The sequence below is a fragment of the Diprion similis genome, chromosome 8 (assembly GCF_021155765.1).
Source record: "Diprion similis isolate iyDipSimi1 chromosome 8, iyDipSimi1.1, whole genome shotgun sequence".
Lineage (NCBI taxonomy): Eukaryota > Metazoa > Arthropoda > Insecta > Hymenoptera > Diprionidae > Diprion > Diprion similis.
Window position 1 is genome coordinate 21,716,562 of NC_060112.1, and position 25,346 is coordinate 21,741,907.

The 25,346-nt window shown below is 35.5% G+C and overlaps 8 protein-coding genes across 9 annotated transcripts; 4 read left to right on the plus strand and 4 right to left on the minus strand.

Moving 5' to 3' along the window:
- Positions 1–18: 18 nt before the first annotated feature.
- Positions 19–2,769, plus strand: LOC124409971 (large subunit GTPase 1 homolog). Its single transcript, XM_046887984.1, has 4 exons — positions 19–155; positions 417–1,839; positions 2,053–2,377; positions 2,495–2,769. Exons 1-4 carry the CDS (start codon positions 54–56, stop codon positions 2,628–2,630), a joined length of 1,986 nt encoding a protein of 661 aa, XP_046743940.1. The 5' UTR covers positions 19–53; the 3' UTR covers positions 2,631–2,769.
- A 1,070-nt stretch (positions 2,770–3,839) lies between these two features.
- Positions 3,840–5,629, minus strand: LOC124409359 (RNA polymerase II subunit A C-terminal domain phosphatase SSU72). The gene is made up of 4 exons (XM_046886934.1): positions 5,293–5,629; positions 4,989–5,132; positions 4,592–4,850; positions 3,840–4,382 (listed from the first exon to the last, which is right to left on the minus strand). The coding sequence occupies exons 1-4, from the start codon at positions 5,373–5,375 to the stop codon at positions 4,281–4,283; spliced, it is 588 nt and encodes a 195-aa protein (XP_046742890.1). The 5' UTR covers positions 5,376–5,629; the 3' UTR covers positions 3,840–4,280.
- Positions 5,630–6,108: 479 nt separating this feature from the next.
- Positions 6,109–8,411, minus strand: LOC124408528 (gametocyte-specific factor 1 homolog). The gene is made up of 4 exons (XM_046885504.1): positions 8,176–8,411; positions 7,131–7,513; positions 6,817–6,981; positions 6,109–6,561 (listed from the first exon to the last, which is right to left on the minus strand). The coding sequence occupies exons 2-4, from the start codon at positions 7,449–7,451 to the stop codon at positions 6,343–6,345; spliced, it is 705 nt and encodes a 234-aa protein (XP_046741460.1). The 5' UTR covers positions 7,452–7,513; positions 8,176–8,411; the 3' UTR covers positions 6,109–6,342.
- Positions 8,412–8,500: 89 nt separating this feature from the next.
- Positions 8,501–9,477, plus strand: LOC124409889 (DNA polymerase epsilon subunit 4). Its single transcript, XM_046887833.1, has 2 exons — positions 8,501–9,067; positions 9,153–9,477. Exons 1-2 carry the CDS (start codon positions 8,825–8,827, stop codon positions 9,291–9,293), a joined length of 384 nt encoding a protein of 127 aa, XP_046743789.1. The 5' UTR covers positions 8,501–8,824; the 3' UTR covers positions 9,294–9,477.
- Positions 9,478–11,437: 1,960 nt separating this feature from the next.
- LOC124409873 (dnaJ homolog dnj-5) lies at positions 11,438–15,542 on the minus strand. Of its 2 annotated transcripts, none has more exons than XM_046887804.1 (6): positions 15,264–15,542; positions 13,121–14,670; positions 12,594–13,038; positions 12,284–12,499; positions 11,878–12,107; positions 11,438–11,642 (listed from the first exon to the last, which is right to left on the minus strand). In XM_046887804.1, exons 2-6 carry the CDS (start codon positions 14,656–14,658, stop codon positions 11,522–11,524), a joined length of 2,550 nt encoding a protein of 849 aa, XP_046743760.1. In that variant the 5' UTR covers positions 14,659–14,670; positions 15,264–15,542; the 3' UTR covers positions 11,438–11,521. The 2 variants fall into 2 exon arrangements, with proteins under 2 accessions (XP_046743760.1, XP_046743759.1); XM_046887803.1 differs by having other exon boundaries at positions 14,892–15,542.
- A 114-nt stretch (positions 15,543–15,656) lies between these two features.
- Positions 15,657–19,792, plus strand: LOC124409878. Its single transcript, XM_046887816.1, has 7 exons — positions 15,657–15,782; positions 16,488–16,768; positions 16,924–17,215; positions 17,293–17,378; positions 17,965–18,171; positions 18,248–18,506; positions 18,639–19,792. Exons 2-7 carry the CDS (start codon positions 16,493–16,495, stop codon positions 19,154–19,156), a joined length of 1,638 nt encoding a protein of 545 aa, XP_046743772.1. The 5' UTR covers positions 15,657–15,782; positions 16,488–16,492; the 3' UTR covers positions 19,157–19,792.
- Positions 19,793–20,048: 256 nt separating this feature from the next.
- Positions 20,049–21,071, plus strand: LOC124409890 (protein Asterix). The gene is made up of 2 exons (XM_046887834.1): positions 20,049–20,195; positions 20,466–21,071. The coding sequence occupies exon 2, from the start codon at positions 20,467–20,469 to the stop codon at positions 20,797–20,799; it is 333 nt and encodes a 110-aa protein (XP_046743790.1). The 5' UTR covers positions 20,049–20,195; position 20,466; the 3' UTR covers positions 20,800–21,071.
- An 802-nt stretch (positions 21,072–21,873) lies between these two features.
- LOC124409880 (pelle-like serine/threonine-protein kinase pik-1) lies at positions 21,874–24,763 on the minus strand. The gene is made up of 5 exons (XM_046887818.1): positions 24,583–24,763; positions 24,362–24,494; positions 23,551–24,114; positions 22,823–23,259; positions 21,874–22,577 (listed from the first exon to the last, which is right to left on the minus strand). The coding sequence occupies exons 2-5, from the start codon at positions 24,474–24,476 to the stop codon at positions 22,242–22,244; spliced, it is 1,452 nt and encodes a 483-aa protein (XP_046743774.1). The 5' UTR covers positions 24,477–24,494; positions 24,583–24,763; the 3' UTR covers positions 21,874–22,241.
- Positions 24,764–25,346: the final 583 nt, after the last annotated feature.

Consider the following 25,346-nt stretch of genomic DNA (forward strand, 5'->3'; position numbering starts at 1 on the left):
ATTAAATACAGCATATACCAGAGAAATATTGATAGTAGAAAAACAGATCGAAGATGGGCAAGAAAAATAAAGCGGGCGGTAACCTGGGTCGAGCCCTGATTAAGGACCGCTTTGGGTCCATGAAAGGGAAAAAAACAGCGGGCGAATCGTCGATGGTGAGGTTACCCGTCAAAACGTTTTTGCCGTCAACCTAACCTAACTTAACCTAGGTTTTTTTAATATAAAATCACCTAATTCGATTTAACTTATTTCCTTTATTCAGCTTGGAACAAGTATGAGGTGAATTTCTTCGTGGCGTAGCTATTTTCTACAAATTTTTCTTCTACTCTTACAGTTATACCCGAAACTCAAACAGTATAGAATATCTAATGCACTTGAAATTCGATCACAAAAGTAAATACAACTTTCCTTTCAAGTTACATACAGCAGAGATCAACGATGGCTATGACTGGGGACGTCTTAATCTCCAATCCGTCACTGAAGAGAGTTCCTTCCAAGAGTTTCTCTCAACGGCAGAGCTGGCCGGAACTGAATTCCAGGCAGAGAAATTGAACGTTATGTTTGTCAATCCAAAAAGTGGTATCGGGTTGTTATCAAATGAGGAGAAAGCCAAGGTCCTAGAGTCCCACGAGGAGAACAAAAAGCTTTTAAAAATACCTAGGAGACCGGCTTGGGATCAGACTACAACAGCTTACGAGTTGCAAGTAAAGGAGAAGGAAGAGTTTTTGGAATGGCGGAGACAGCTGGCACTACTTCAAGAAGACAAAGGTCTTATGCTGACTCCTTATGAAAAGAATTTAGAATTTTGGAGGCAACTCTGGCGAGTAGTCGAGCGGAGTGACGTTGTTGTCCAAATTGTAGATGCGAGGAATCCTCTCCTCTTTAGATGCGAAGATCTAGAGATATACGTCAATGAAGTAAACAAAAATAAGCTCAACATGATCCTGCTGAACAAAGCTGATTTTCTAACTGAGCATCAAAGACAAGCATGGGCAGATTATTTTAGTGAGAAGAATATGATGGTTGCATTCTTTTCAGCAACGCTTGCCGCTGATGAGAAAGATTCTGAAGAACTCTCGAAGGAAAGTGACGACAGAAATGATACGGATGAAGAAAGTAGCGACGATGATGAAGATCATAGTCAATATACCAGCAATCTCGATTCTGAGAATGGATCTGAGGCATCTTCAGAAACTGAGTATGAAAGCGCAGAAGATGGCTCCGCAGATACAGCAGAGAATCCCCAGCAATCTTATCAACATATTAAAAAAGATCCTGTGGAGCAATTACATGAAACTTCTAATCCAAATGCATCTACAGACAATGATAGTGTTAATAATACTACAGCTAAAAGTTACAAGCAACTCCAAAACTCATCAGAATTACTAACGAGAGAAAGATTAATAGAACTTTTGAAGAACATTTACAAGGGGAAGACGTATCAGCCTGGTATTACCACAATTGGTTTGGTGGGTTATCCAAACGTTGGTAAGAGTTCAACGATTAATGCACTATTGATGGAAAAGAAAGTTTCCGTCTCGGCAACACCAGGAAAAACAAAACATTTCCAGACGATATTTCTTGAAAAAGATCTCCTTCTTTGCGACTGTCCTGGACTAGTTATGCCGAGCTTTATTTGTACTAAGGCGGACATGATTCTTAATGGCATATTACCAATCGATCAAATGCGAGACCATGTCCCTGCAGTCACTCTACTCGGTACTCTTATTCCAAGGCATATAATTGAAGACTTGTACGGCTTCATGCTACCTCCACCTTTGGAAGGAGAAGATCCTACCAGACCACCTACTGCTGAGGAACTGCTAAATGCCTATGGATGTAAGTTCGAAGACTCGTAGACAATATGAAAGTTCAGTCATGTATAATGTTTATTAAACTTCACAAACAGATTTGCTTAATTACTACTGAGGTATTCAAAATAAGAAATGAATTACGAGTCATCAGTTTTAAAAGTGATCCCTGTGATAAACGGTCTTCAGGTGTGGTTTTGTATACCCTATGTATTTTCTCCTTGATTTTACAAACACGCAGATAACAGAGGGTTCATGACACAGAATGGACAACCCGACAATGCGAGGTCCGCTCGCTATGTGTTGAAAGACTATGTGAATGGCAGACTACTATATTGCGTAGCACCACCAAACCTCCCGCAAGACATATTTCACAAGTTTCCTGAGCGAAAGAAACTCAGTATAGTCGACAGAGTCCTACCACCTAGAGCTGCCAGAGCTGTGAAGGGCGTCAGAGTGACAACAGATGATTTGGATAAAGCGTTTTTTCAGAAAACAATACCAGGTGCCCATATCAGGGGAAAACTTGGTAAAACTGGAGGCTTACCTATTAGAATTGGACAGAGGTAAGATTTTCATACAAACCATATGTATATTATTAAGACATCTTATGTCATTTAAGTCATTAATTCCAATTTTACCATAGAACATTTTTTAATCTATTAAAAATTCTTATTCAACAGTGAAACAGATTCGTTGATTGGTTCGACCTCGAATCTGACAGTGGGTGCAAAGCCGTGGAAACAGATAAATAAACATTCAAACAAGAAAAAACGTGAGAAAGCTAGACGAATTTACGCTCATCTTGATCAGCACTGAAATACCTATTCTAATACTCGAAATTTGTTATTAAACCGAATAATTCAGCCCAAAAAGGGTTACTTACATACTTGAGATCTAAATTCAATGTGTGAATCTAAGCAGCAGCTTCATAAAAATAAAGAATGTACATAGTTTAGTACGTCGTCAATGGAAAATCTATTAATTGAGGTATTGATACAATTTATTTGTACACGCAGTCTCTATGTAAAAATATTGTTTATTAAATCATTCATATTATCTTTATTGTCAATCATATTACATGATCCTCATTTTTGGTGATGTCTTAGAAATCCTCAACAATTAGCCTGTTCGGGCATGTTTCCATATGAAACGGGAATTCTTCTTCGTTCAGGGTCCTGTGTTCCAGCCAAAGGATGTGCCACTGGCATTGTTTGAATTTATGATTATTATTAACATTTGAATACCTTGTTACTCAAGAAGCTGCGAATATCTGTAACAAAAAAGGAATACAATAATAGACATACTTATATGTGTTTAGCAGCCAAAGGCGACGAGAATATAACAACTTCATAGTTCCAAAGAGAATTATAAACATCTACCACAGTTTATTCAGTTTAATCGTATTTTGCGTCGCAGAGTGACGTCGTACAAAAACAAAATTCGTATCTAAAAAACATCAGATTTTCTACTAATCATTAGAGTAGGTACATCAAACTTGAAAGATAAAGTGTTCAGCATGATATTGAAAGTGCCAAATCACCCAGAAATCTCTGCGAAGGATGAATTTCACCAAACGACACGTTATACGCCTTAGGAATCCAAAAAAAGATTCATCGTACAACGATAACATTAATTATCGTTCTGATTCATCCTCGGTGCAACAAGTACATCATGAGAATGGAGAGAGAGAGAGAGAGAGAGAGAACCGTTTGATTTTTTGGTTTCAGATTAACCATCTCCGAGAAGTCATCAACGGCGCAGACCTACCTTTTATCAGACTGATTTTCAACTACGATTTTCGTGCATAAAAAGTGATTAAAATCGATACAAATTTTTTTTTATGTAATTCGAGAATATATTTATTAAGCCTAACAAAGCATATATTAATATTTACAGTTAAAACTTGTTGAAAAAATTCTTGAGAAAACCCTTTTTTCTTCCATTCATTTGTACACCCGGCCTCTATTTAAAAAGATTGTTTGTCACATATTCTAATAAATGAATAATTTGGAAGCACATAATGAATTTTGTATTGACAAATATATTTATTTTGACACGTTCCATAACACTTGGAAAAACAATTAAACGCTCTTTGCAGGGCATTGTATCATACATGTTGTTATAAGCCTAATTTTTACTTCCCATCACTTGATACCTATTGATATAAATCAACAGCCAATTTAAATATACAGATGTCAATAGGAACTTCATAAATTATTCAATGTTTTAATAATATATTACTAATAACTCTGTACTCAACGTATAAATACAGGTGTTACGTTGTTTTGAATTGTAAATGGTGATAATTCCATCGATTGACCGATCTCCCTATTAAAGCAATAAGTAAACCCCGTAGCAAAGTCACTAGTCCTAAAATTAAATATTCCTAACTTATATTAATTTATAATCTAGTCCCAAGATCTCTAACAATAAGAAGAGCTATCAAAATTGTTATATTTTGAAAAATCAGTAGAACAGTACAGTGTGTAATATGGGCCGTGCACATTTTGCTTCGAAATCATGAAGCAGTTCATCTATGTCGTTGTCCAGATCATCGCTGTTGGACAACTGTAACATTAAATTGTTATTCTCTTACAGAAGAAAATCGATACTGTTGTTACTTGAATAATAACAATTAACAATTACTAATGAGTTCAGGGTCATATTTTAAGAATTATTGTGCTGAATCTAATATGTTTTACAAATACATTAAACCATTATTTAACTGAACAAAATAAGCCCTGATTCTAGGAAGAAGATTGAAAGAGTAAAAATACCACTGTGACTAGTTCGCAAATGAGAAACGAGCCGACCGTGGCCTCCTCATGGTTATCCTGAATATCAATATTGATAAGATGTACAGGCTGATTATCTTCCTGGGTTCTCGCTTCCATGCATTCGATGACTTGATCATAAACACGCTCTTCGCATGTAACTAGAATATCAAATTTGTCCTTGGAAAGTTGAAACCGCTCAGGTCTTGGTTTTATCCGACGATTTCTATCCAGCATGTGAAGTAGCCCGTTTTGCGTGTAACTGAGATTGTGATTAAGGAAACTTGTTGATTAATTGAGTTATGTATTTCAAGTGAAGATTTTCAGCCCAGGAAAGGTGCTGAAATTAATTACAGGGTGAAATATTAGCCATAATAAACAAGTCAAATTATTAGGATACTATTGCTTGTCCTTGGTCAGGAGGTCGTTATAAATTTCTTCGTACGATGTGCCAAAATCATAAATGTTTGGACGGTCCGGAGCATTTCCTGGCAATTTCACCTTGTCCCCAGTCCCAAAAGACTTGACATTAAAACCCTTTTTGCTGAAAAATTGATAAATATTTTTCATTATAACTGCAGTGAACACTAGGACTGATGATATGAGTCAAGATTGAAATTTTGATGTGAGAATTGGCAAATTATATCAAGCTGCGGAGTTGCTCTAACTTCGACGTTGAGTCATTTACACAGCGATCAGTTTACCTCAAAAATGCATGAGCTTCCATGCTTCTGTTCATATTACTTGAACATATGACTGCAACGCTTATTGTATTCGGTGCCGGCATTGCTTTTGCAGGAATACGCAAAGCGTGATCAGAGTTGTAGAGGAATGAAAGATTAACCGACCTAACCTCAAAATCAATGACTTGAACAATTTTCACGTATGATTATTCTAACTGAAGAAATTTCTCCCTTGGAATTAGTGGGTTGAAATAAGCTTTATACTGACGTTTCGACGCCGGCAGAAAATTTTTTACAGTTAACCACCAAATGGTAACAAAGAGTTAATCAGACCGTCGTTCGACTCTCGTGTCACCTGCGTGACTGCAAACAGGCTGCAAACGTCACTGTAAAAAACCAACGTCCAAGCTAAGCGGAGAGAAATCTTAATTATACGTGTGGCGCCACCCCAACAACAAACGAAAGAAACGATTTGGCGCTGCTGCTGAATCGAAATTTTTGAAAGAATAATTTAAGGATTTTGTGGGTGGGAAACTGTCATGAACTTTTTGAATTCATTGAGTCATGTACAGAGAATAAATATGGAGTAGGTAAGAAAGTTTCATATTCCAAATTCAGGAGGTTAAAGATATTGTAATATCGTAGTGTATAGTTTCCGAAGTTTGCGTATTTGGCACCCACCAGATCCTGGTCCCCTGTAAGCTATAATTTATACTTGAGTGATTTCCATGAAAAACTAATGCCATGCAATTAAGATTGATTGAAAAATATAAGTTATATTTTTTTGTTGTATGGATAAACTTACAGTCAATAGGAAAAACTCATTTATAGATTAACAAAATTTAGATAAAATCATCGTGCTAGAAATGCACCGTTCATTATTATCGTAACACATAATAACGTAATGAAAATACAGAAATAATAACAGTGACAAACTATTTAATGATATGAGATCTATGCTACTGACTTTAAGGGTAAATAAAAACTTAATAAATTTGAATGAAAACTAAATATAGTCCAAGTGTCGCCCCGAAAATTGTATTCGATCATTGTCAATAAGCTTTTTGTTGTTTAATATGTAGTCCTGCCACGTCCCTTTGATCGGAACACTGCATAATCATCAGCATGGCAAGATGGTCCTGGTTGGTGTTCAGTACGTAAAACAGCGCTGTGATCACCTGAAACGCCGGCTGCATCACCCCTGGCAGATGACTGAGAGCTGAGAGATTTTGGCAGAGTAGTTGGTTGTCTCAGGGGCTGATCATCGGGGAACTCTTTTTCCTTAATGGCCTAAATTTTGAATCGAGCATTATCAATACAGTACAGTTTCAAGATTACAGTGTATACAGAATATGAAATAAAAACAAGTTTTAAAGAATATTTACTCCTAGAATTAATTAGGTAATTTTATTACAGAAATTTAGCAGTTTTTTTCAAGAAAAAGCTTGTTTAGTTCACTGTGTGTTATCAAAGTAATTGCAGATGAATGCGTGACCTTAATTCACAAAGATGATAAAAGAAACCCCCAAAACAAAACAACTTTACCTTTGGTTCAACCTTGGTAACTGTAGAAGTTTCATCCATCGCCCGGAATCTTTGTCGTTCTTGTACTTTAAATTTTTTGCGTTGACTTGGTGCAGCACATATCAAAGTGCGTATTATTGGTGCTTCTGCCACATTGTCGGTAGCATTATATGTCCCACAGTAATCCTGTTTCATAATTTATATTACTATTGAAATATAATAAACTTACAACGTATACTATGTTTGCCTTACAAAATATTTTCATATTATCATTGGTGAGTTAGAGATACTAAATATAATCTTCCTCATCTATGCAAAACAAATTTCTTACTAACATTGTCCCAATTCTCATCACTGGGAGGAAGATCAGGCTCTGGCGGAGATTCTATTACACGGTCGTCATTTTCTGTGATATACTTAAAATTGTCAACAATTCCCCTGTTCGAGCATGTTTCCAAGTGAAACAGGAATTCTTGCTCGTTTACCATATGTGTTGCATTGTAGGGGCACACCTGCTTTTGGGCTGAGGGACAAGCTTTGCGACATTTAGTCAAATGGAATTGCATACGTTTGCGAGCCAGTCTATGAGATGGATTATACGGACATGTCAAAAAACTTTCAGGGTCCGGTCCTCCAGTCAGAGGATGTGACGGCATTATTTCAATTTATGATTATTATTATTATTTGTAGACCTCGTTACTCAAGGAGCGGCAAATATCTGTAATAAAGAAGATATACACAAATAGACATACTTATATCTGTATGAGAGATAAAAGCGACGAGAATATAACAACATCAGAGTTTCGAAGAAAGTTATAAACAATTAGCAGTCTGTTCGGTTTAGTCGTATCCTGCGTCACGAAGTGACGTCACACGAGAAAAAAATCATATCCAAAAATATCAGATTTTGTACTCATCGTTAGACTATATCAAACTTCGAACCTAATGTTATCAGCATGATATTGAGAGTGCCAAATCACCCAGAATCCGTACGAAGGGTGAATTTAAGCAAATGAGAAACGATAGGTATTAGAGATACAAAAAAAAAAAGATTTATTCCATAGAGATAATATTAATTATCTGTTATATCGTTGACTGAGGATATATATCCTCAGTCAACGTCTCTATGATTCATCTTCAGTGCAACAAGTACGCCATGAGAAGGAATAGAGAAAGGACCTTCGCCATCTAGGATCACGTTTTCGCAACCATCTTACGATTAGCATCGTATGTAAATTGGGTGTACTGGTTACATTACCGGAATACTTTCATTAGGCCGTCTAATGTTTGACCTCGAGATGATATCGGCTCGATGACATCTCTGTAATGCAATGCGTTATTCGTTTTGATATATGAGACCTTGCTAAAATATGTACTCACCCCGTAAATAACTGCAAACTGATAAAAAAAAACTCGAGAATAAATACACGTCAACCTCGAGTTCAACCACATTCAACAAATGTGTACACAACTTTGTTCAAATTTTCTACGTTGAGTAAACGAAGTGACTAAAAGAATGAGAAATTCCCCATGAAAATATATTACTTGTCCAGTATTGTGTATGAAGAGAGATAGATGCACTTTCGTAGCTATGCAATTTGTAGTCACTAACTGCACTACCGGAAATGATAGCAATCCGTCATCTGGTTGACATGTTTTCCGGTTTTCAGCTTGCTAGCAGTTGCCACCATTGCACGAAGTTTACTGTTATTGTCCGTTTATGGAGGCTAGTCTGAGTAGCGTTCCAAACATAACCTTAAATTTTAATCTGCATGTGATTCAATCATGATTCAATGCGTTAGGTAGTGTGAAGAAATATGCGTGAAACTGCTTACTATACTTTTGTCAACTGACTGCTCCGTAGAAAAAAAGTAGCGTATAGCACCTAGACGGACGAAATAGTGAAAAATCAATTGAAATCAAGTTGCTTTTTGCGATTGCATAACGAGAAACCACGCATCAAACGGTCCACTGATCCATAAGTCGATGTTTGGGTCAGTAAATTGAACGTTACACAAATACTTCAAAAATGTCTGAAATGGAAGTGCATGCCTTCATGAATAAAAATGAATTGAATGAAAATGCAGTCAGCGATGTAGCTGAACATTCTCAGGATTCCCAAGAAGAAATTGACAGCGTTCCTCATGGTGACGAGGAACAAAAAGAGAAATTATTAAAACTCCCACTGAGTAGAGTTAAAGCAATAGTGAAACTGGATCCGGATGTAAATTTGATCACTCAAGAGGCTGTATTTCTGATAACAAAATCAGCGGTAATTAGTTATCCAAGTTAAATTTTTGTCCTACATCTTCCTAATATACCTATTCGCAGTTATTGTTAAATTGCATTGCTTGCAGGAACTTTTCATTGACTCCCTAGCAAAAGAGTCCTACAAGTACACAGCACAGAACAAGAAAAAGACTGTGCAAAAACGAGATGTCGAAATCGCCATTGAGAATGTCGACGCATTGGTGTTTCTAGAAGGCGCATTAGAGTGACTTTGAATCTTTTTTATACTAGCTTTAACACTTACATGTCACTCATGCGGCTGACTGAGATGATTTTCTTATTTGAACCGATATATTGCGCATGAAACAAAATTATGTTATGTCATGTAATTATTAAGATAAGTATTTAACTTCGTTAATTCATACAATAATTGAAGTTCTTATAATAACATTTGAATATGTTTTCAATTATTTTTGTGTCATTGAAGAAATTTATTCCGATACCTTGAAATACAGATTAGTTTTTAAACTAGTGTCATAGAAGTGAACTGGCTCACATTAGCCTGGGAAATTTTAATTCAGAGAGGTTTGAAATAATGGTATTAAGGACAAATAAGGCGGTTTATTTTGTAAAACGTTAAAAGGTACATACGAAGTTATTAATCACGTTATTTATTATCATCATTACAATGCTTCAAAGCGGATGGAACAACGAAAAATCATCCAGCGACAGGTAGACATAAAAATAAGCATTGTAAGACTTGGTACAAAGAGTATTTATTTGCTTAGTTATTACATAACGCGTGCCACATTCGCTTGATTAGATCATATCAGCTTTAGTTGAATACATATAACATTTCCTCACATAGGTATAGATTTTATTTCAGACGTATTTACCTGCACTCAATTGTCTTTACCCATATTTCAGAGCTAAAAATGACGTGAAGATAGTTATTGGAAAGTACCAGATTATTTTTATTATCATTATAAATTTCGTGAGGCAATTAAAACTGAATGATGCTGGGAAAATAAAATCAGTCTTATTTTCGCACTCTCTGACTAAAGATTCTCTCAGCATATCTAATTGAATTGTTAGTTAGTAACTTATAGAGATCATAGACATCCTATTAATAGACTAAATTGTGAGTCGAGTATGAAAATGAACAAATCTCAAATGCTGTATATTGCACAGAAATATTATATGTATAGCGTGATTCAGATATTAGTTTTTATTATTATTATTATTATTTTTTAAATGCAGATAAATCATCTAGCATTATTTAGTAACAAAAATGTAATAAAAAATCATTGTCATTCCAGATCATAAAACTCAAACCTTGTAGGCTACTATTTACTTTAGAGTTTTAAGATTGGATATATATCAACCTATATAGTACGTATGTACTGCAAGTTTCAATTGGCAATGCTCAAAATGAGTGGCGGTGCTAGTATCAATCGAATCATATTACTAAAGATTCTTGAGAGAAGTTTGAAAAGCAAATTTTAGGTGAGATCACCATGCATAAGTTTGAGATTATTTTTCAAATCTGTTCTAATGCACTGAAAGATTCTAATAGCCAGAACATCAGTATGCATGAATGACGTTTCAGCAAAAATCACTTACAGTCATCAGTGTTTGTTTTTTAACACCAGATGTTACATCATGTTCAATGAATATTGCAAAGAGCTTCTCAACACTTTATATTCCACAAGCATTTTCCCACATAATTCTAGTTATCAATGTAATTTGAATTTCTACTAATACAATTTCGTTTTGAATTATTGCTTGGCAAACAAAATTACAATTTCTATTTATAACGTTTTCGAGTCTCAATTTCATCCATCTTTCTGAATTTATCATTGCCTTGTGTTTTCAACAAAAATTAGACAACTGACCAAATCCATAGATTTTAAGTAAAATTAGGGATGTCCTATTTCCATTTTATATTATGCTTCATTGTTAACTCATTGTTAGTATGTGATCACTTGATGCAGGTACTGTTCCAGCACAACCGTGCAGTTTTACAACTTCCATTTTTGACGGTTGTTGGCATTCAGTTGAAACATTACCAATATTGGGCAGAGTAAACGAGCCAAACTTTTTAGCAGTACATATTTAATTCTGTATTCAATTACAAACCACTACTAAGATTAGCTCGTTTTTACTCACCCACATACAGTGGTACAATGTTTGAGTATTTACTCAATATGTGATCATTTTCGATTGATAAATTCGTCATTAATTCAGTGTAAAAACGAGATGCACTGGTTGAGTAAAAGTGGAATAAAATTAACCATTTCCGAAAACAGATTTAAAAAAGGGCAAAATCAACATTAAATGATTACAAAATTGTGGGATGATATTCTTTCTCTGTAAATACAGCCCAGAGTTCAGGGAATAGAGTGTGAGCTCGTTCGTGTACATTTATGTATGTATATTAACCAGTAGTTACACAGGATGCATTTCTAGAAGACATAAAATCTCTTATCACTGAGGTTCACTTCTTGCGCTTAGTTTTACGTCGCCGATTATCACTCTTTGGGTCTCCGGATGCCGATGCATTTCCCGATTTGCTGTGATTGTACAAATTATTCAGAAAATCTTCGAAATCTGCCTCGCTGCAAAATAATTTTGCATTTAATTATTATATCACCTTCTTTCAACTATGCTACGGAAAGTGATACTTCATCGTTGTTCCAAGATGCAAAATTAACAACTGTTTCAAATTCAATTTGGTAAAAAATTTCAAGTCTGGCCAAAGTTAAAAAATATAGTAATTTTTTGCTTCTAACACGAGAACCAAAAATATCATATTTAAATAATTGTATATTAATAATGTAAATGGATGCATACCTTGTGTTAGGATCCACTTGTTGACGTTTTTTACCTCCGTTGGTTGTTTGCGGCGGAGGTTTTTGCCCCAAAACAATTCTGTACTGAACGCTGTGTGTATTGGCTCTCAGATGTTTCAAGTTTCCAGCTTGGCAAGCAGCCCACTCCGTAACATCATATACCGCACCTTCCATACAGGCATAATAATGCCATAAAAAACCCATTATCCGAGATTCTGCCCAAATATCTCCCTGGAAAAAAGCGTAACTAATGAAATTGATTTTATGGGGCATAAACAAAATCAGGTTGACAACTTGCAGTTTTGTTTTAACTTGAGGAATTTAAATTTTTTGCATAAATTGTCATACCAAGGTTAACGTATCAAAAATTGAGATTGAACATGACGTATGAACGAAAAAATATGTACCTCCTTTGCACTATGCCGTATTTTGCACTGAGCACAGAATCGAGCAGCGTAGCATGGCCGATGTGTTGGAATGCGTTTATGCCTATGACCACAGTTTGTACATCTTATTGTGTTTGCAGCCTGTTCCATTTTTCTATGCAACTGAGATAGTAAATCGCTCAGCTCACCCCAGGCTGCTTCAACTTGCCTAGTTTGATCAAACGCCTGCCTACGTTCCTGAAAAGTAAAAGAATATTTTTATTTTTTAAATTTACAACAGGCAACAAAGACGTGTGATCAATTGTGAGACCGAAATTTTTTACGAACTTACCGGTTCACCAATGATGTCGAAAGCATGTACTAAAATTTTGAATGCTTCTTCTGCCCCTGGCTGGTTGTTCTTATCAGGATGAACTAGGAAAGCTTGTCTCTTGTAGTATTTTTTAATGTCATCATCAACGCACGTCGGCGTGACACCTAATATACTGTACGGGTCTTTCCCTTTGCAAGCCAGTAATCTCTTCATAGCTTCTTCGCCAGTACTAGGCAACGCAATGTTTGCTTCTAGTCCACCAGGAATCCAATTAGTGTTCTCTTCTTGCTCCTCCTTCTTCTTGGATTTCAATCTATCCCAAAAGGCAAATCTACTCCATCCAATCCAGCTGTCTAATCGTTTTCCAACTGCGTTTAAGAATTTTACTTTTGAGAATGTGCCAGCTACATAGACCCACGAGTATTTCAGATATATAAGAATGTAGAACCAAGCACACTTGCCCCTGAAAAATAAAGAAATGAGTAGTAAGTATTTGTCAGACTCAAATATCTGTGTTCAATTGTCTGATACTTCAAATAACGTACAATTGGGCAACTAGGTTCGCACTCATACTGACAACATCGGAGATTAAATGAAATAGCCAGTAAAATATTTTCAATCCAATTTTGCTCCATCGAGAAACGTGCTTATTCAAGTTCTTGTACAAATCTTTGACCGGTGATTCTCTGCTTTCTCTCTTCCTATTTCTGTACCCTTTCTTGATCTGCTGGGTTTTCTCAGCTTGGGATCTTTTGATAGATTTTTCCTTAGTAATTTTTTTATCATCCTTTGCAGTTTTGTTATTAGCTTGTTGATTTTTCTCTATTTTATCGAGTGAAACAGTTTGACTTGAACTATTTATTGTTGTCAAATTATTATTTATTTGTATCGGACGTTTTTGAATATTTGGAGCACATTTTGAACTACTGTTCTGTATTTTTGTATTATTCAATGTCTCATTTTTATCACCTTTCTTAAAGATCTTGGAACTTTTCTTTTTCTCGACATTTTCAGATCTGTCAAACGTGTTCAATTCGTGAGATTCTATTTGTGAGCCCAGATTATCTAGCGAAACCCAACGTCTAGGTAAATTTGAATTATTCTTCTCTAAAACTTTTTTGGGAACTTGGATTTTAGGTGAGCTATGGTCTTCGCTACCTGAGGAATTTTGTCTCTTTAACACAGCTGGCTTTGTTTTGTTTTTTGCACTTTTGATCGAATTCTTTTTCACAGTAGTTTCAATTTTTGGCTTGGTAGCTGGCGGAGTCAATGGGGGCGGAGGAGTTGGCGCAGATTTGGTCAAAACATCAGAATAGGAGGGTCGCATTGGCCTCACCTCCGCCACCATTCTTGGCTTTTTGTGATGAACATCCTGTAAATTTCTAGGTAATTCTTCAGATTCCCTAATCTCTGGCGTGCTTTGCGGTACTGGAGTAACGTTTGGCGAGCCGCCGAAGGGACTGTAAGTACCAGATTGATTTGGCACCCAATTTCCAACCAAGTTATCGATTAATTGTTTTCCGTTAGAAGTTTGCGGAGTCAAGTTAGGAGATATCGGCATTTGTCGCTGGTCACCAAACAAGCCATATTCGCGATCCGTGTTATGAGAATCATAAGGCGGTAAGCTATTTGGTTGACATTGTTCAGCCATCATTTGCGGTGCGTTTCTATAAATCACATTAATGTAATTCCCACCGCCGACGTCAATCGTTCTCACCAAATTATTGTTCTCATTCAAACCCAAATGATTAACTGGTTGCTGCGGAAAGTACATCGGATCAGGCGACGGTGGGTCATACGGAGGTATCTCTGGCATGTAGATCGGTGATGGAATAGGATTTATTGGTTGCCTACCAGCTTGCACAGACAATGGAGGCTGGCTAGTCAAATAGTGTCGAGCTTGTCCAGGTGTGTAATCTCCCCAACCGTGTGGTGTTTGTACAGTTGTTTGCAAAGGAGGAGTCACGCCAAACTGGACATATTGTCCTGCAGAATTTTCCAAATCTGCTGTCATAGATTCAATTATTTTATCCAAAGACATTCGTTTGCAGCCTGGCGTATGCTGCTGCTGTTGTTCCGCCATCTCACTGGCTATCTGCAAATTCAAAATTTCATCATGACCAACAAAGCAATCAATGTCGAAATCGGAAAAATACCATTTTCAATTTCAGAGGTAGAAAACGACTGCTGAAAAACTACATAAAGCGGAACGACGTTGATTAGACACAAGCATGATATGCCGTAATCCAGGTCTTCCAACTAGTAATAAGTAAAAGCGTATCACGGATTCAGGATACAGCAGAAGCCCGGACTAACCAGAATCTTGCTGAATGTTGCGTCAAATCACACAACTCATTGCAGCCAGTTGACTTCAGAGATGGTTGTTGGTATTGGAATATTTAGGGGATTTTTACTATCGTTAGAATAAATGGGTTGTGGCTGGTCAATATGTGGCACCTAACCAAACTTGCGGATCGCGTTCCTGAGGTGAGCTCAAAAGGTCTAGGATCCGCTATGCGAGAGAGGCAGGTGAAGGCAAATGAGGATTTTGTTCGCGGTAATATTATCGGGACGCAGTTGCGTTCGGAAAAAGTTTGAATCACGGTATATCGATGTATTCATAACCTAAAATATTATCAATATGTGACGGCAAGTACCTGAGTAAAATTATGTAAGATGATTGCTTACGTTTATGCTGCGGTAAGTTTATCCGTTGTGTACATCAGGCACGATCACTGATCACTCGACACATTTATCGCGTCGTAAAATATTTGGCATTATTATAAATAGAATACACAAACTATTTTACGTGACGCGCGTACCATGAGGCTCGCGCAAGATCGGCCATTGTGCTCTCCGAGCACGGAAAGATTCAACGAACTGAAGGAACGGTAATGCCTTGATACAGCCGTGGAGGATTTACGGACGCGCGTAAGGTTTTTGCTCTTTCCTTTTTTTTGCGCCGCTTTTCCTATTTCCTATATACCCACGGGCGTTCAGATGAGGATTTCTTAAAACCAGTTCTATTCCGTTCCTCCATGAACGAAACGCACGGATCCTATTGGCCACGGTTCAGATTTTAAACAGTTTACGGCAACGGGTACCGAATGGAGCCATGGAGCAGGCGAAGTGTATGTATATTTTATAAACACGTCTGACATAAGTTACACAAATATCTTCGCCGGAAAAATTATAACTGAAAGAAAGGCAAGTTTTAAACATTTTCATCAACACGTTGAATATTCAATCATTTAGAATAAAATTCCATCGCGTAAAAATATTTTGTCCTTCTTATTTTTGTACATGTATTAGGCGCTGAGGGGTTAACTGTTATTTTCGTGACGGGTAGGTGTTTTAGTTTTCTTTCAGCCGTTATTCACGTTCACCTGAAGTAAGGTAATTCCTAAAAATTCATTCGTGCATACTATACACAATGCATATTTTTATGTGCCGTGCATTGTACAAAATTTAATGGAATTTAATTTTGGTACGACACGTGAATTGCTTGCTTGGTGCATGAAATTGAATTCACCATTGTTTTGATGTTCAAATCCTCACCCCGCACGGTATTTAATTTTTGCCAATTCTGTTATGTTTCCAATTCTGATCAGCAAAAATTGAGGTATCAAACAGTTGTCTCATATCTTTCACAAAGCCACGTCACCGAAACAATTCATGGTATCCCGCAAATTTAATATGAATACTCAATCCTAATCTGTGAAGAATCTGGATCTATTACTAATTTTATCATATTTTCAAATGCTAAAAAACATAGTGTATGTCTTATAAAAGTATTTATTTTCTTGATAAATCATTCTAAACCAGCTTCTGCCCATTTATTTAATTTTATTACCTCTGCAAACAAATTTATGTGCTCTAGTTTATAATTTGCACATTGAAACGAATTTTCAGCTGTGATGGAGCAAGTGCAATGGTCGACGCCAAATAAAAGTGATATAAATCGACACGTGTCGCCGATAGACAGTCCCCGTTGTCTGAGGACTCCTGTAAAACAATATGAGTCTAGACACAAACAAACTGCATATCAGAATAATACTGGTGGTTTTACTGTTTTGCCAAATCACATAACTCCACCGTCTGGGTTCACAAAGTTCATAGCAAGGAACCCTTTCGAGGCAAACCTCACCAACAGGCTACATTTATCTGTGATTAGTCCCACCGTGTTTACCCAGGTATTTACATTTAATTTTCATTTTGGTTGATTTATGAATACCAGATATGACACTTGTAAATAGCGCTAACTATTAAACTAAATTAAACGATATTATGTAAGTAATAGAGAAACTGTATTTACAACATTTTGCTAACTGTTATAATGCTCAAGCAGGTTTCTAGTCCGGGACAAGAATCACCCAAGTTCATGTGGAGTGTTGAAGAACTGGCTCTTATTAAACCAGCTCGGATAGAAGAATCTCCTGTTCAACAACTTCACTGTTCAGATCCTGAGATTGAGATTAAAGCGCAGGCTGCTATTGATAAATTCTTTAGCGAAAACAAAATATTCCCAAGTCCATGGGATTCCAAGCGGAAAGACTTGAATAGGATAGAAATATCAACACCAACAAGGCCTCAAGAAGACTTAAACAGCACAAGAGATTCTCATAAAGCAAAAAAAGATAGTAAGTTGTGAATTTCTTTTTATTACAAATACTGATTTATATACATACTGATTCAAAAAATATTCATTAACTCACAGGCTGGACACAAACTGTACTTACCTTAACTCCTAATTTGCCCAAGGATTTAGAGGAAGCTCTGAAACCATACTTCACATTTACACAGGTAGTTTCAATCACGGTATTATGATGTGCATTTATATATTATATATAATCCTGGTTAGTTATGTACATTTAGTAATTAATTATTACAACAATTAAAGGTACATCAGTACAATGGTTATAATTATATTTCCAAAATTTCCATTAAATCTCTCTACTAGTCATTCTGATTACAGAACGTTTTAACAAACATTATGAACTTTTTCACTTCAGTTATCTCTGTCATATACATTCACAACTATAATTTTTACATTCACATGTGTTCCAACATAGTTCTGTAAAGGTCTGACGTCTGTTCTTGTGGTCAAACCATTTTTAGCAGAAAATGACATGTGATGTATACTTCTGTGGTTAACTACTCTTAAATTATGAAAGCCTTTTACAGATATGCAATTTAAATAACGTCAAGAGACATCATTTATTATTACTAAGCCTTGAAAAAAAAGAACTTTAGAAAAGAATTTTGTATTAGATATTTGAAAGTACGTTGACGTTGAAAAAGACCTGAATAGCTACAGTAAAAGCTGGCAAGTTACCTGTCACCATGATCGTTAAATTTAAATTAGTATACATAGTAATTTTAATTCCAGGCGCAACAGCAAGTCGAAAATGACGAGGCTAATTTGAGCAATAGTTCGCTACGCAGAAAGTTATTTTTCAATCAAGATGATAATCTTGAAGATGAACAGTATAGTTCCATGTCACTTTCGCCTGTACAATCCAATGGTGCAATGGAATTAGGTGTTACTTGTAGTCCCACTCAAAGTGGCATGTTCCTAGAAGGATTGGCTCTGAAGGTATTCACTAATTTACCACATTATATTTTATAGTCACAACCTTTCTATTTAACAACCTATTTCACGAATTTTACAGAGAAGTTCGCGAAAACTTCAGCGTGATCATGGTACACCAATAGCTAGTGCTAGTAATTTATCACCTCCAAATGTCTCTCCGATTGTTAACAATAACAGTAACATGTCTTGTCAAAGTATCAGATCTCGAGTATCTCGTTCTGTGGCTAGGCTAGATTTTACGACTGACATGAGCATCGAAGCTTCTGTGACTGAAGAGAAAAAGACTGACAAAGATGATGAGCATAATGATTCAATGCTAAGTTGTCGCTCAACTTTAGGTAACTATTAACTATCAATCATTCATAATACATTCTACAACGATGGCACTGTTGCTGAAGATGCATACATTTTGTATTAGTTCGTTTGCATAGCTAAATGAGAAACTAATAACTTTTTCTTCTGTTTCCAAGGTACTTCTATGCTATGCACTAAGTTGAGTAGCTCCACTGAAGACATAGATAAATTTGTAGAACCACAGAAATTGAAAAAACGGACAACACAGAATGAAACTATCGAGATGATACTTTTAGGAGATGAGACAACGCAAGTTGAATACGAAGACCGAATTATGGATGGTTCGTCTGTTGCCCATCGGCAGCAAAAGGAAACCGTGAATCGTTTGAAGTTAGCCGCAGAGTGGTGCAAATTGCATTCCAACGAGAGTTATGCTTATCAGAACAACACGTTTGCAGGAATTTCAGGGCAACAAAGTACTTTTAATTTTGCTCAAGATACTGGCTATCAAACTCAAAGTATGAATAGTACCAGTATGAACGAAAACGTCAATGCCTCTCCAACTAAAAGCAACATTCGATGGGATGAAAGAATTTTGACACATGATGACGAAATGCACATGTCCGATTGGAAAAGAAACATACAAAACATATACAGTTCAACTCCGTCAAAGAGTAAAAGCAGAGACAATTGAATTTATAGATATATGTGAGTTTCTACACAAAGTATTGAATGTAATATTCATAATCTTACTTTGCATGACATTCATCGATGTATATGTGAAACAGGCATTTCAGCAACAATAAGATAACAAAGTTTGGCGATTACAACCTGCATAATTGCCATATGATATATATTTTTAAATATCGTTAATTAGCATAACAGTTTATTATGTGTTTGTAAAAAAAAAAATTCGCAATCGATAATTAATTTGTGTAAATGTTTTTGAATTGTGAAATCATATGACTGCCATATTAGTTGGTTAAGTATCATACTATTTAGAAACTAAGACTACTCGTATTATTTTTCTAATTGACCAGTATTTCCTGCCACAAAACTAAGTTACGTATGATTGTAATCAATATGTTTTACACCTTTTGTAGAATTGTTGAAGTGAATACTTTCTACACGAAAATGATGTACTTCGACTGCAATACAATTGAAGTTTCAATTTCTTTCAGTTTCTTTATCCTAAATAAGGACTTCAGACTAAGCAACATTAAATATGAAATTGAGCTACAGAAATTTGATTTTATATAATAGTGTAAAAAGAAACAAATTAATAATTTAGTGTGACATGTTAATACAAGTAAAAGTAATAATACAATTATAATAAAACTTACAGCTTCCCAATATAGTGGAAAATTATCATTAATTCACAGAGTAAAGGAGAAAAAATTGCCAGACAAATAATATTTCCCTACACATACGTACCTATAGGTATGCATGCCTTCATCGAACGTTGACTGCATCGAAGACGTATATCTCATTTATGCATGGCAACAAATTCAGATATCTCACACTGTCTCACTAAACTGTGTAAGCACACGCGACCGTAGCGCCCTCATTCTCGATTTTTTCGACATCGTAAGTTGACGAAAGTCACGAGCGAGAGTTCTCTTCAGGCTCATCTCTGCATATCATTCTAACTTTAAACCTGTTGTTACCACAAATTGCCTATTTCATTATTATATTTTGTAACAATCAACCAACGAATTTCCATAACAGAAAATGTAAGTGAAGTTCGCTAGTCACTTTCTGACTTAAGCATTGATTGACCTCAATCAGCAATTTTAGGTTACATTTAAAACTTTTATCGAGTCTTCCACTTGCTATAAGTAACCTGATTTATTTATTATTCTCCCTGATCATCGGTTATCGAAATCTGAATTCCTCTCAATAACAAATTAAGCAAAGTGATTGCGGTATCTTAGAAGCTAGCAAACTGAATTCTATATTCTATAAACGTGATCAAAAATTTATTCATAAACTATAAATTTCAGAATGAACAACTCTTCTGATCCTCGTCGTCCCGATAAGGAAGTTCGTTACAAGCCGATTGTATCGAATAGCCAGGCTCAGCCAGGAGATGATTTGACGCCAGATTATATGAACATTTTAGGAATGATATTCAGTATGTGTGGCTTGATGATGCGACTTAAATGGTGCGCCTGGGTGGCTCTTTACTGTTCATGCATCAGTTTCGCCAATTCGAGAGTGAGCGACGACACCAAACAAATTCTAAGTAGTTTTATGCTTTCCATTTCGGCTGTTGTTATGTCGTATCTTCAAAACCCACAACCAATGAGTCCACCTTGGGCATCTGCGATGCAGTAGTAACTTTTAGGAAATTTGCACTTTGTTATATTGTGAAAATTCTCATTCTACAAATTTGCAATAACTTCTATTAAGGATCCACTAAACTGGGTGCTCTGTCATTCCACAATGGTGTAAATAATAGTTGATCAGACAAGACTGCTAACTAATAAATTGATGCCATCTTTGTATTATTCGTATTGAATCACAACTATTAATACTATGGATTAGCTGTACAAACTTGATTATCACTGGTATCGAATAAAACTTTTAATCAATTGTTACATTCTGAATTATGAATTCAGCTAGTTTTGATTTACCTTCCAAATTGTTACCGTAAGATGTTTAGTACGGTCGAAGTTTTTCATTCTAAATATGACTGAGAAAATTTGTACTTAATTTTTTCCTTCTTGTAGGGTGTGGTCAGTTTATGACTTGTCAAGTTTTTGATCTTGGTCAAAAGTCAAACTGATTCTGATGATACTGATTTCAAAGTTTGGGCTTTTTATTGCCACAATACTTAATTGTTTCCTCCTTGTAAGATATGTTTAGTTTGACTTGTCAAGCTTTTTACCTAGATAAATTTTTTTTTTTAAATCAGAAGATTTATGACAATGATTTCAAAGGTTGGACTTTTTATTGCCACAATATGATTTTCCGAACAGAATTGTTAGTATCTTTAATATGGTACATTGATTGAATTATACTTATGATTACAAATTTCCATTTATATGAAATATTACAAAATTTATGAAATTGGTAGTATATTGGTATAAAAAGTACATTAGGCATCAATAGACACAGCTATTTACAGTTTATAAACATTTGTTTTCAAAGTTATAACATAATAAATTAGAGCACAAGTATCACCCAGAATGGTGAAGTCTGATAGGTTCAATGGTTTTTTTTATACATTACACATGAAATAATCTGAGAAATCCCAATTAAGCTTCAGATTGCTACTTAACAACACCACTTCAAAATCCATTTCAATTTTCACCAAAAAGTGAGATTCGAATATGTATTTATCGTGCTGCAACTTAGATACATGTGTGGCAAACTTTTATACCTTTATTCCTAAAAAAAATACTCAACCAGTTCATTTCGGCTCTAATAAAGACTATAAAAATAGGTAATTTTCATGACTTATCTTTACAAGGCATTTTCTGATATGACTAGTGACTAACCTATGAATGAGGACCAATATTGAAAGCTGGAATTACAGGATTTTGTCAATTTTCAGAACGTCCAAAACAAAATTATTTTTCCAATTTCCAACTTAATAGTAAAAAATCTTAATCTGCATTCAGAGTACTTTCACATGGTATAATCGTTTAACATAAATATACTATATGGAAAATGTAATGAGATGTATGGCCTTATACTTAGTAACATAACTTTTGTAGATCTGTCTCAGAGGTAAAAAATGACGAAACAATATTTTTACCAATGTTACATTATTTTCAGTGTAATTCATTGAGTTTTTGAAGGACTAACATCATATGTAATCTATCTTCAGGCTTACTTTTGGAACAGCGTTTTCCTAAAGTAATCAGTATATCATACACTTCTTCGTATGTCTCTTCCACATCAAGATCTTTCAAAAAAGGTATAAATTTTCCTTCCTCATTGTCTACCATTTCCTTCAGAGCCCTAATGTTTCCATCGGATGCTGTTTTGCCAGTGGCTAGTTCAATTAATACAATACCATAACTGTACATATCAACTTTAGTCGACAGCTCTCTACTGTGCAAATAATCGTCTGGTAAATGAGCTGTTGTAACGCTGATTCTGCTCACCTGTGAAAAATTGTTTAGTTGATTCAAAGTTGAAAAATTTTAAGATCAAGAAAATAGAAGATGCTGCTATAATTATATCCAATCTCAATATTTGAATAAAAATATCCATAAGAATCGCTATTGCGTGATTGTCTATTGGAGAATTTCAAGGTTGCATGCAGTAGATAGGTACTTTTGAAATTAAATTACACTTCGTTCAGAGTCTTTAGATGAATGATTATTGATAATAAATGAGTTTTATTTACTTTCATGTTATCATTTTTGAGTTCTTCGGCTAATCGAAAATTTCCGATTTTAGGTTCGAAATTCTTGTCCAAAAAGATGTTAGCGCTCTTGATGTTGCAATGAATAAGTGGCCTTTTCCCACCAGTGTGCAAAAATTGTATGCCTCGGGCGATACCCTTAGCTATTTCATGCCTTTGTAGCCAAGTCAGAGGACTTTTTTTCTTTTTCCTTTCAAGCTGGTTTTTCAATGTATCATTTTCCATGAGTTGATACACCAGACAAGGCATTTCCCTGCCCATGCAGCAAGCGAATAGATTTATGATATTATCATGCCTGTACACGTTCAGAATCACCATTTCCTTCAGCAACTGTTGTCGTTGTATATTGTTGTCCTGAATAGTATCAGCTATCTGTTTGTCCATTCTTTTAATTGCCACCAGCCTATTTTTCAATTTGCCTGAAGGTAAAAATATATGCACGAAACGTTCATTATACTGAACGATAAAATTTGGGACGGAACAATTCTTGCAAATAAATGCATATTTTTGTTGCCGAAGATCAATTCAATTGCTACTTTAATCTAATCGATTCTAAAGTGATAAAATCAAATATTATCAACAGTGAAATTTTCTAAATTGTATGATTAAAAAAAATCTGAAGGAGTTGGCATATCCATTCTGATTGAAAAGAAATAGTCTATTTTGAAAGACATCACAAAAAAAAAAATGGAATATTAAGCATGCCTCACCTCTAAATACTGTTCCGAAACTACCTTCACCCAGTACAGTTTTCCAACCCATCGTAGCAACTTTCAAATCCTCATACGGAACTTTGAGCAAGGTTGATTTGATTGGTGAGATATTTTTATTAATAATCTTCGAAGTTCCAGCTTCTGCCTGTTGGTCTGACGAATCGTTGGATGATGAGAAACTAGAAGGGTTGTTTGATATTTTTGTTGTATCCCCGTGGTTCTTAAGTTCATGAACCAAAAATTTTTTATTTTTAGATATAGCTGGCTCACTCTGATTAAAATTTTGCGAACCGATCTTGCAGTCTCTCGAATTTGAGTTTCTACCCTTGTGGCCGGAAATTATATCAGCATTTTCTTTGCCCTTATCTATCAGGTTGTGATGCTCTTTGCTAACGAATTTTTTCATCATATCCATCAATTTGGACTGTTGCATTTCGTTCAGCAGAAGATATAAATCTGATATCCTAGGACACCCACGACTCCACACAGTGAGTAATGCATTCATTGGATCGTTTTCGGATCCACATTTCCGTTTAGTTTCGCTGTCACATCTTATACGATCTGTTGATCGTCAAAATTGATGTTAAAAATAGTTAGTTCAATTCTCTCTTTCAACGTTAATAACTCGAAATTTTTATTCGCTGTTGTGGATTCATTCAATTTGTAGTTTTCTACATAATATAACTACGTGAGTGAAATTTTCTCAAGGATAAATTATAAATCTTTACAATTAGTCTTTCCAAATTGAAAGATTCGTCTACGAGAACGTTTCGAGGAAAAAGTAATACTAAACGTCATGACAATATACCTGCAAAGTCCATCCATTTCCCGCTCTCATTTAAACTCCTGCACAGCTCATCACGTGGTTCAAACGGCAATTCATAAACGTAAACTATCTCTTTGTAACAACGATTCTGAGCCATTTTACGCTGTTGATAATTAGGAATATTTGGAGACTGACAGCAATACTGTCGGGTTGTAAACTCTTTTAAAGTTTAGTAGGTTGTGCCACATGCATACGTGGTATGCTATCCAAGAGTTTCCTGGTATGAGTTGTCTTCCTGGAATTTCCGTGACGTTTAAGAAATGAAAATAGGAAAAGTGCAGAACGTCCAAATGACGACTAATTCGATGTCGGCGAATCTACAGTTGACTTCAATAAATTATACGAAATTGTTATCAGACGATTCACGATTAATTAAATCTGCCAAAGTACTTTCGCGTGTTTTTTTTTTTTATCACTATCGCAATGCTTTGCAATACTGCGCACGCGTATAATAATATTACGTTCTCTCACAAGATGCCTCTGAGATCGCGAGTCATAGTAACATAGTAACATAGTACATAGATTAGTAACAAGGCTAATTCAAAGTCAGCGAGTCGTGTATGCACGGCGAATATGGAGTTAATTAATAAGCTGAACGATTCAGGTTTCAGTAATTTACTAGAATTGGGAAAATGTCAGGGAAAACTAGGTCCTAGGTCGTGGAAAACCTGGATACGTCATGGAATTTTTTTTCCTAAACCTTAATTGTGACCACCCTGATAAATACGAAAGTTTAAATAATTAGAATGAAATAGTTGTGGGTCGGAAAGTTTATCCAATTATAATATCGATTCAATATACTCTCGTTTAGAGCATGATTTCAGCGAGTAAAAAAAGGTACACGATAAAACAATTAAGGTCAAACAGGTTCCAAATGAAATTCGGAGTTGCCTCGAGAGCCTGATTCGTAGAAGGTCAAGTATCACGGTTTTTAACTTTTTTTTATTATTCGACGAATCATTACAAA

What these genes read in the sequence shown, in the direction of transcription:
- LOC124409971 (XM_046887984.1), top strand. Translation starts at nt 54, where the DNA reads ATGGGCAAGAAAAATAAAGCGGGCGGTAACCTGGGTCGAGCCCTGATT. An exon ending in CAGCGGGCGAATCGTCGATG is followed by an intron (nt 156 to 416) that starts GTGAGGTTACCC and finishes TTTCCTTTCAAG; the next exon opens with TTACATACAGCAGAGATCAA. An exon ending in CCTATTAGAATTGGACAGAG is followed by an intron (nt 2,378 to 2,494) that starts GTAAGATTTTCA and finishes CTTATTCAACAG; the next exon opens with TGAAACAGATTCGTTGATTG.
- LOC124409359 (XM_046886934.1), bottom strand. Translation starts at nt 5,375, where the DNA reads ATGCCGGCACCGAATACAATAAGCGTTGCAGTCATATGTTCAAGTAAT. An exon ending in CTGACCAAGGACAAGCAATA is followed by an intron (nt 4,851 to 4,988) that starts GTATCCTAATAA and finishes TCACAATCTCAG; the next exon opens with TTACACGCAAAACGGGCTAC. An exon ending in TTTGCGAACTAGTCACAGTG is followed by an intron (nt 4,383 to 4,591) that starts GTATTTTTACTC and finishes TTAATGTTACAG; the next exon opens with TTGTCCAACAGCGATGATCT.
- LOC124408528 (XM_046885504.1), bottom strand. Translation starts at nt 7,451, where the DNA reads ATGCCGTCACATCCTCTGACTGGAGGACCGGACCCTGAAAGTTTTTTG. An exon ending in GTGATGAGAATTGGGACAAT is followed by an intron (nt 6,982 to 7,130) that starts GTTAGTAAGAAA and finishes ATTATGAAACAG; the next exon opens with GATTACTGTGGGACATATAA. An exon ending in TTACCAAGGTTGAACCAAAG is followed by an intron (nt 6,562 to 6,816) that starts GTAAAGTTGTTT and finishes TTCAAAATTTAG; the next exon opens with GCCATTAAGGAAAAAGAGTT.
- LOC124409889 (XM_046887833.1), top strand. Translation starts at nt 8,825, where the DNA reads ATGTCTGAAATGGAAGTGCATGCCTTCATGAATAAAAATGAATTGAAT. An exon ending in TTCTGATAACAAAATCAGCG is followed by an intron (nt 9,068 to 9,152) that starts GTAATTAGTTAT and finishes CATTGCTTGCAG; the next exon opens with GAACTTTTCATTGACTCCCT.
- LOC124409873 (XM_046887804.1), bottom strand. Translation starts at nt 14,658, where the DNA reads ATGGCGGAACAACAGCAGCAGCATACGCCAGGCTGCAAACGAATGTCT. An exon ending in TACGGCATAGTGCAAAGGAG is followed by an intron (nt 12,108 to 12,283) that starts GTACATATTTTT and finishes GCTTTTTTCCAG; the next exon opens with GGAGATATTTGGGCAGAATC. An exon ending in CAAGTGGATCCTAACACAAG is followed by an intron (nt 11,643 to 11,877) that starts GTATGCATCCAT and finishes ATTATTTTGCAG; the next exon opens with CGAGGCAGATTTCGAAGATT.
- LOC124409878 (XM_046887816.1), top strand. Translation starts at nt 16,493, where the DNA reads ATGGAGCAAGTGCAATGGTCGACGCCAAATAAAAGTGATATAAATCGA. An exon ending in GTCCCACCGTGTTTACCCAG is followed by an intron (nt 16,769 to 16,923) that starts GTATTTACATTT and finishes ATGCTCAAGCAG; the next exon opens with GTTTCTAGTCCGGGACAAGA. An exon ending in TAGAAGGATTGGCTCTGAAG is followed by an intron (nt 18,172 to 18,247) that starts GTATTCACTAAT and finishes CGAATTTTACAG; the next exon opens with AGAAGTTCGCGAAAACTTCA.
- LOC124409890 (XM_046887834.1), top strand. Translation starts at nt 20,467, where the DNA reads ATGAACAACTCTTCTGATCCTCGTCGTCCCGATAAGGAAGTTCGTTAC.
- LOC124409880 (XM_046887818.1), bottom strand. Translation starts at nt 24,476, where the DNA reads ATGGCTCAGAATCGTTGTTACAAAGAGATAGTTTACGTTTATGAATTG. An exon ending in TTTCGGAACAGTATTTAGAG is followed by an intron (nt 23,260 to 23,550) that starts GTGAGGCATGCT and finishes TTTTACCTTCAG; the next exon opens with GCAAATTGAAAAATAGGCTG. An exon ending in TCAAAAATGATAACATGAAA is followed by an intron (nt 22,578 to 22,822) that starts GTAAATAAAACT and finishes AATTTTTCACAG; the next exon opens with GTGAGCAGAATCAGCGTTAC.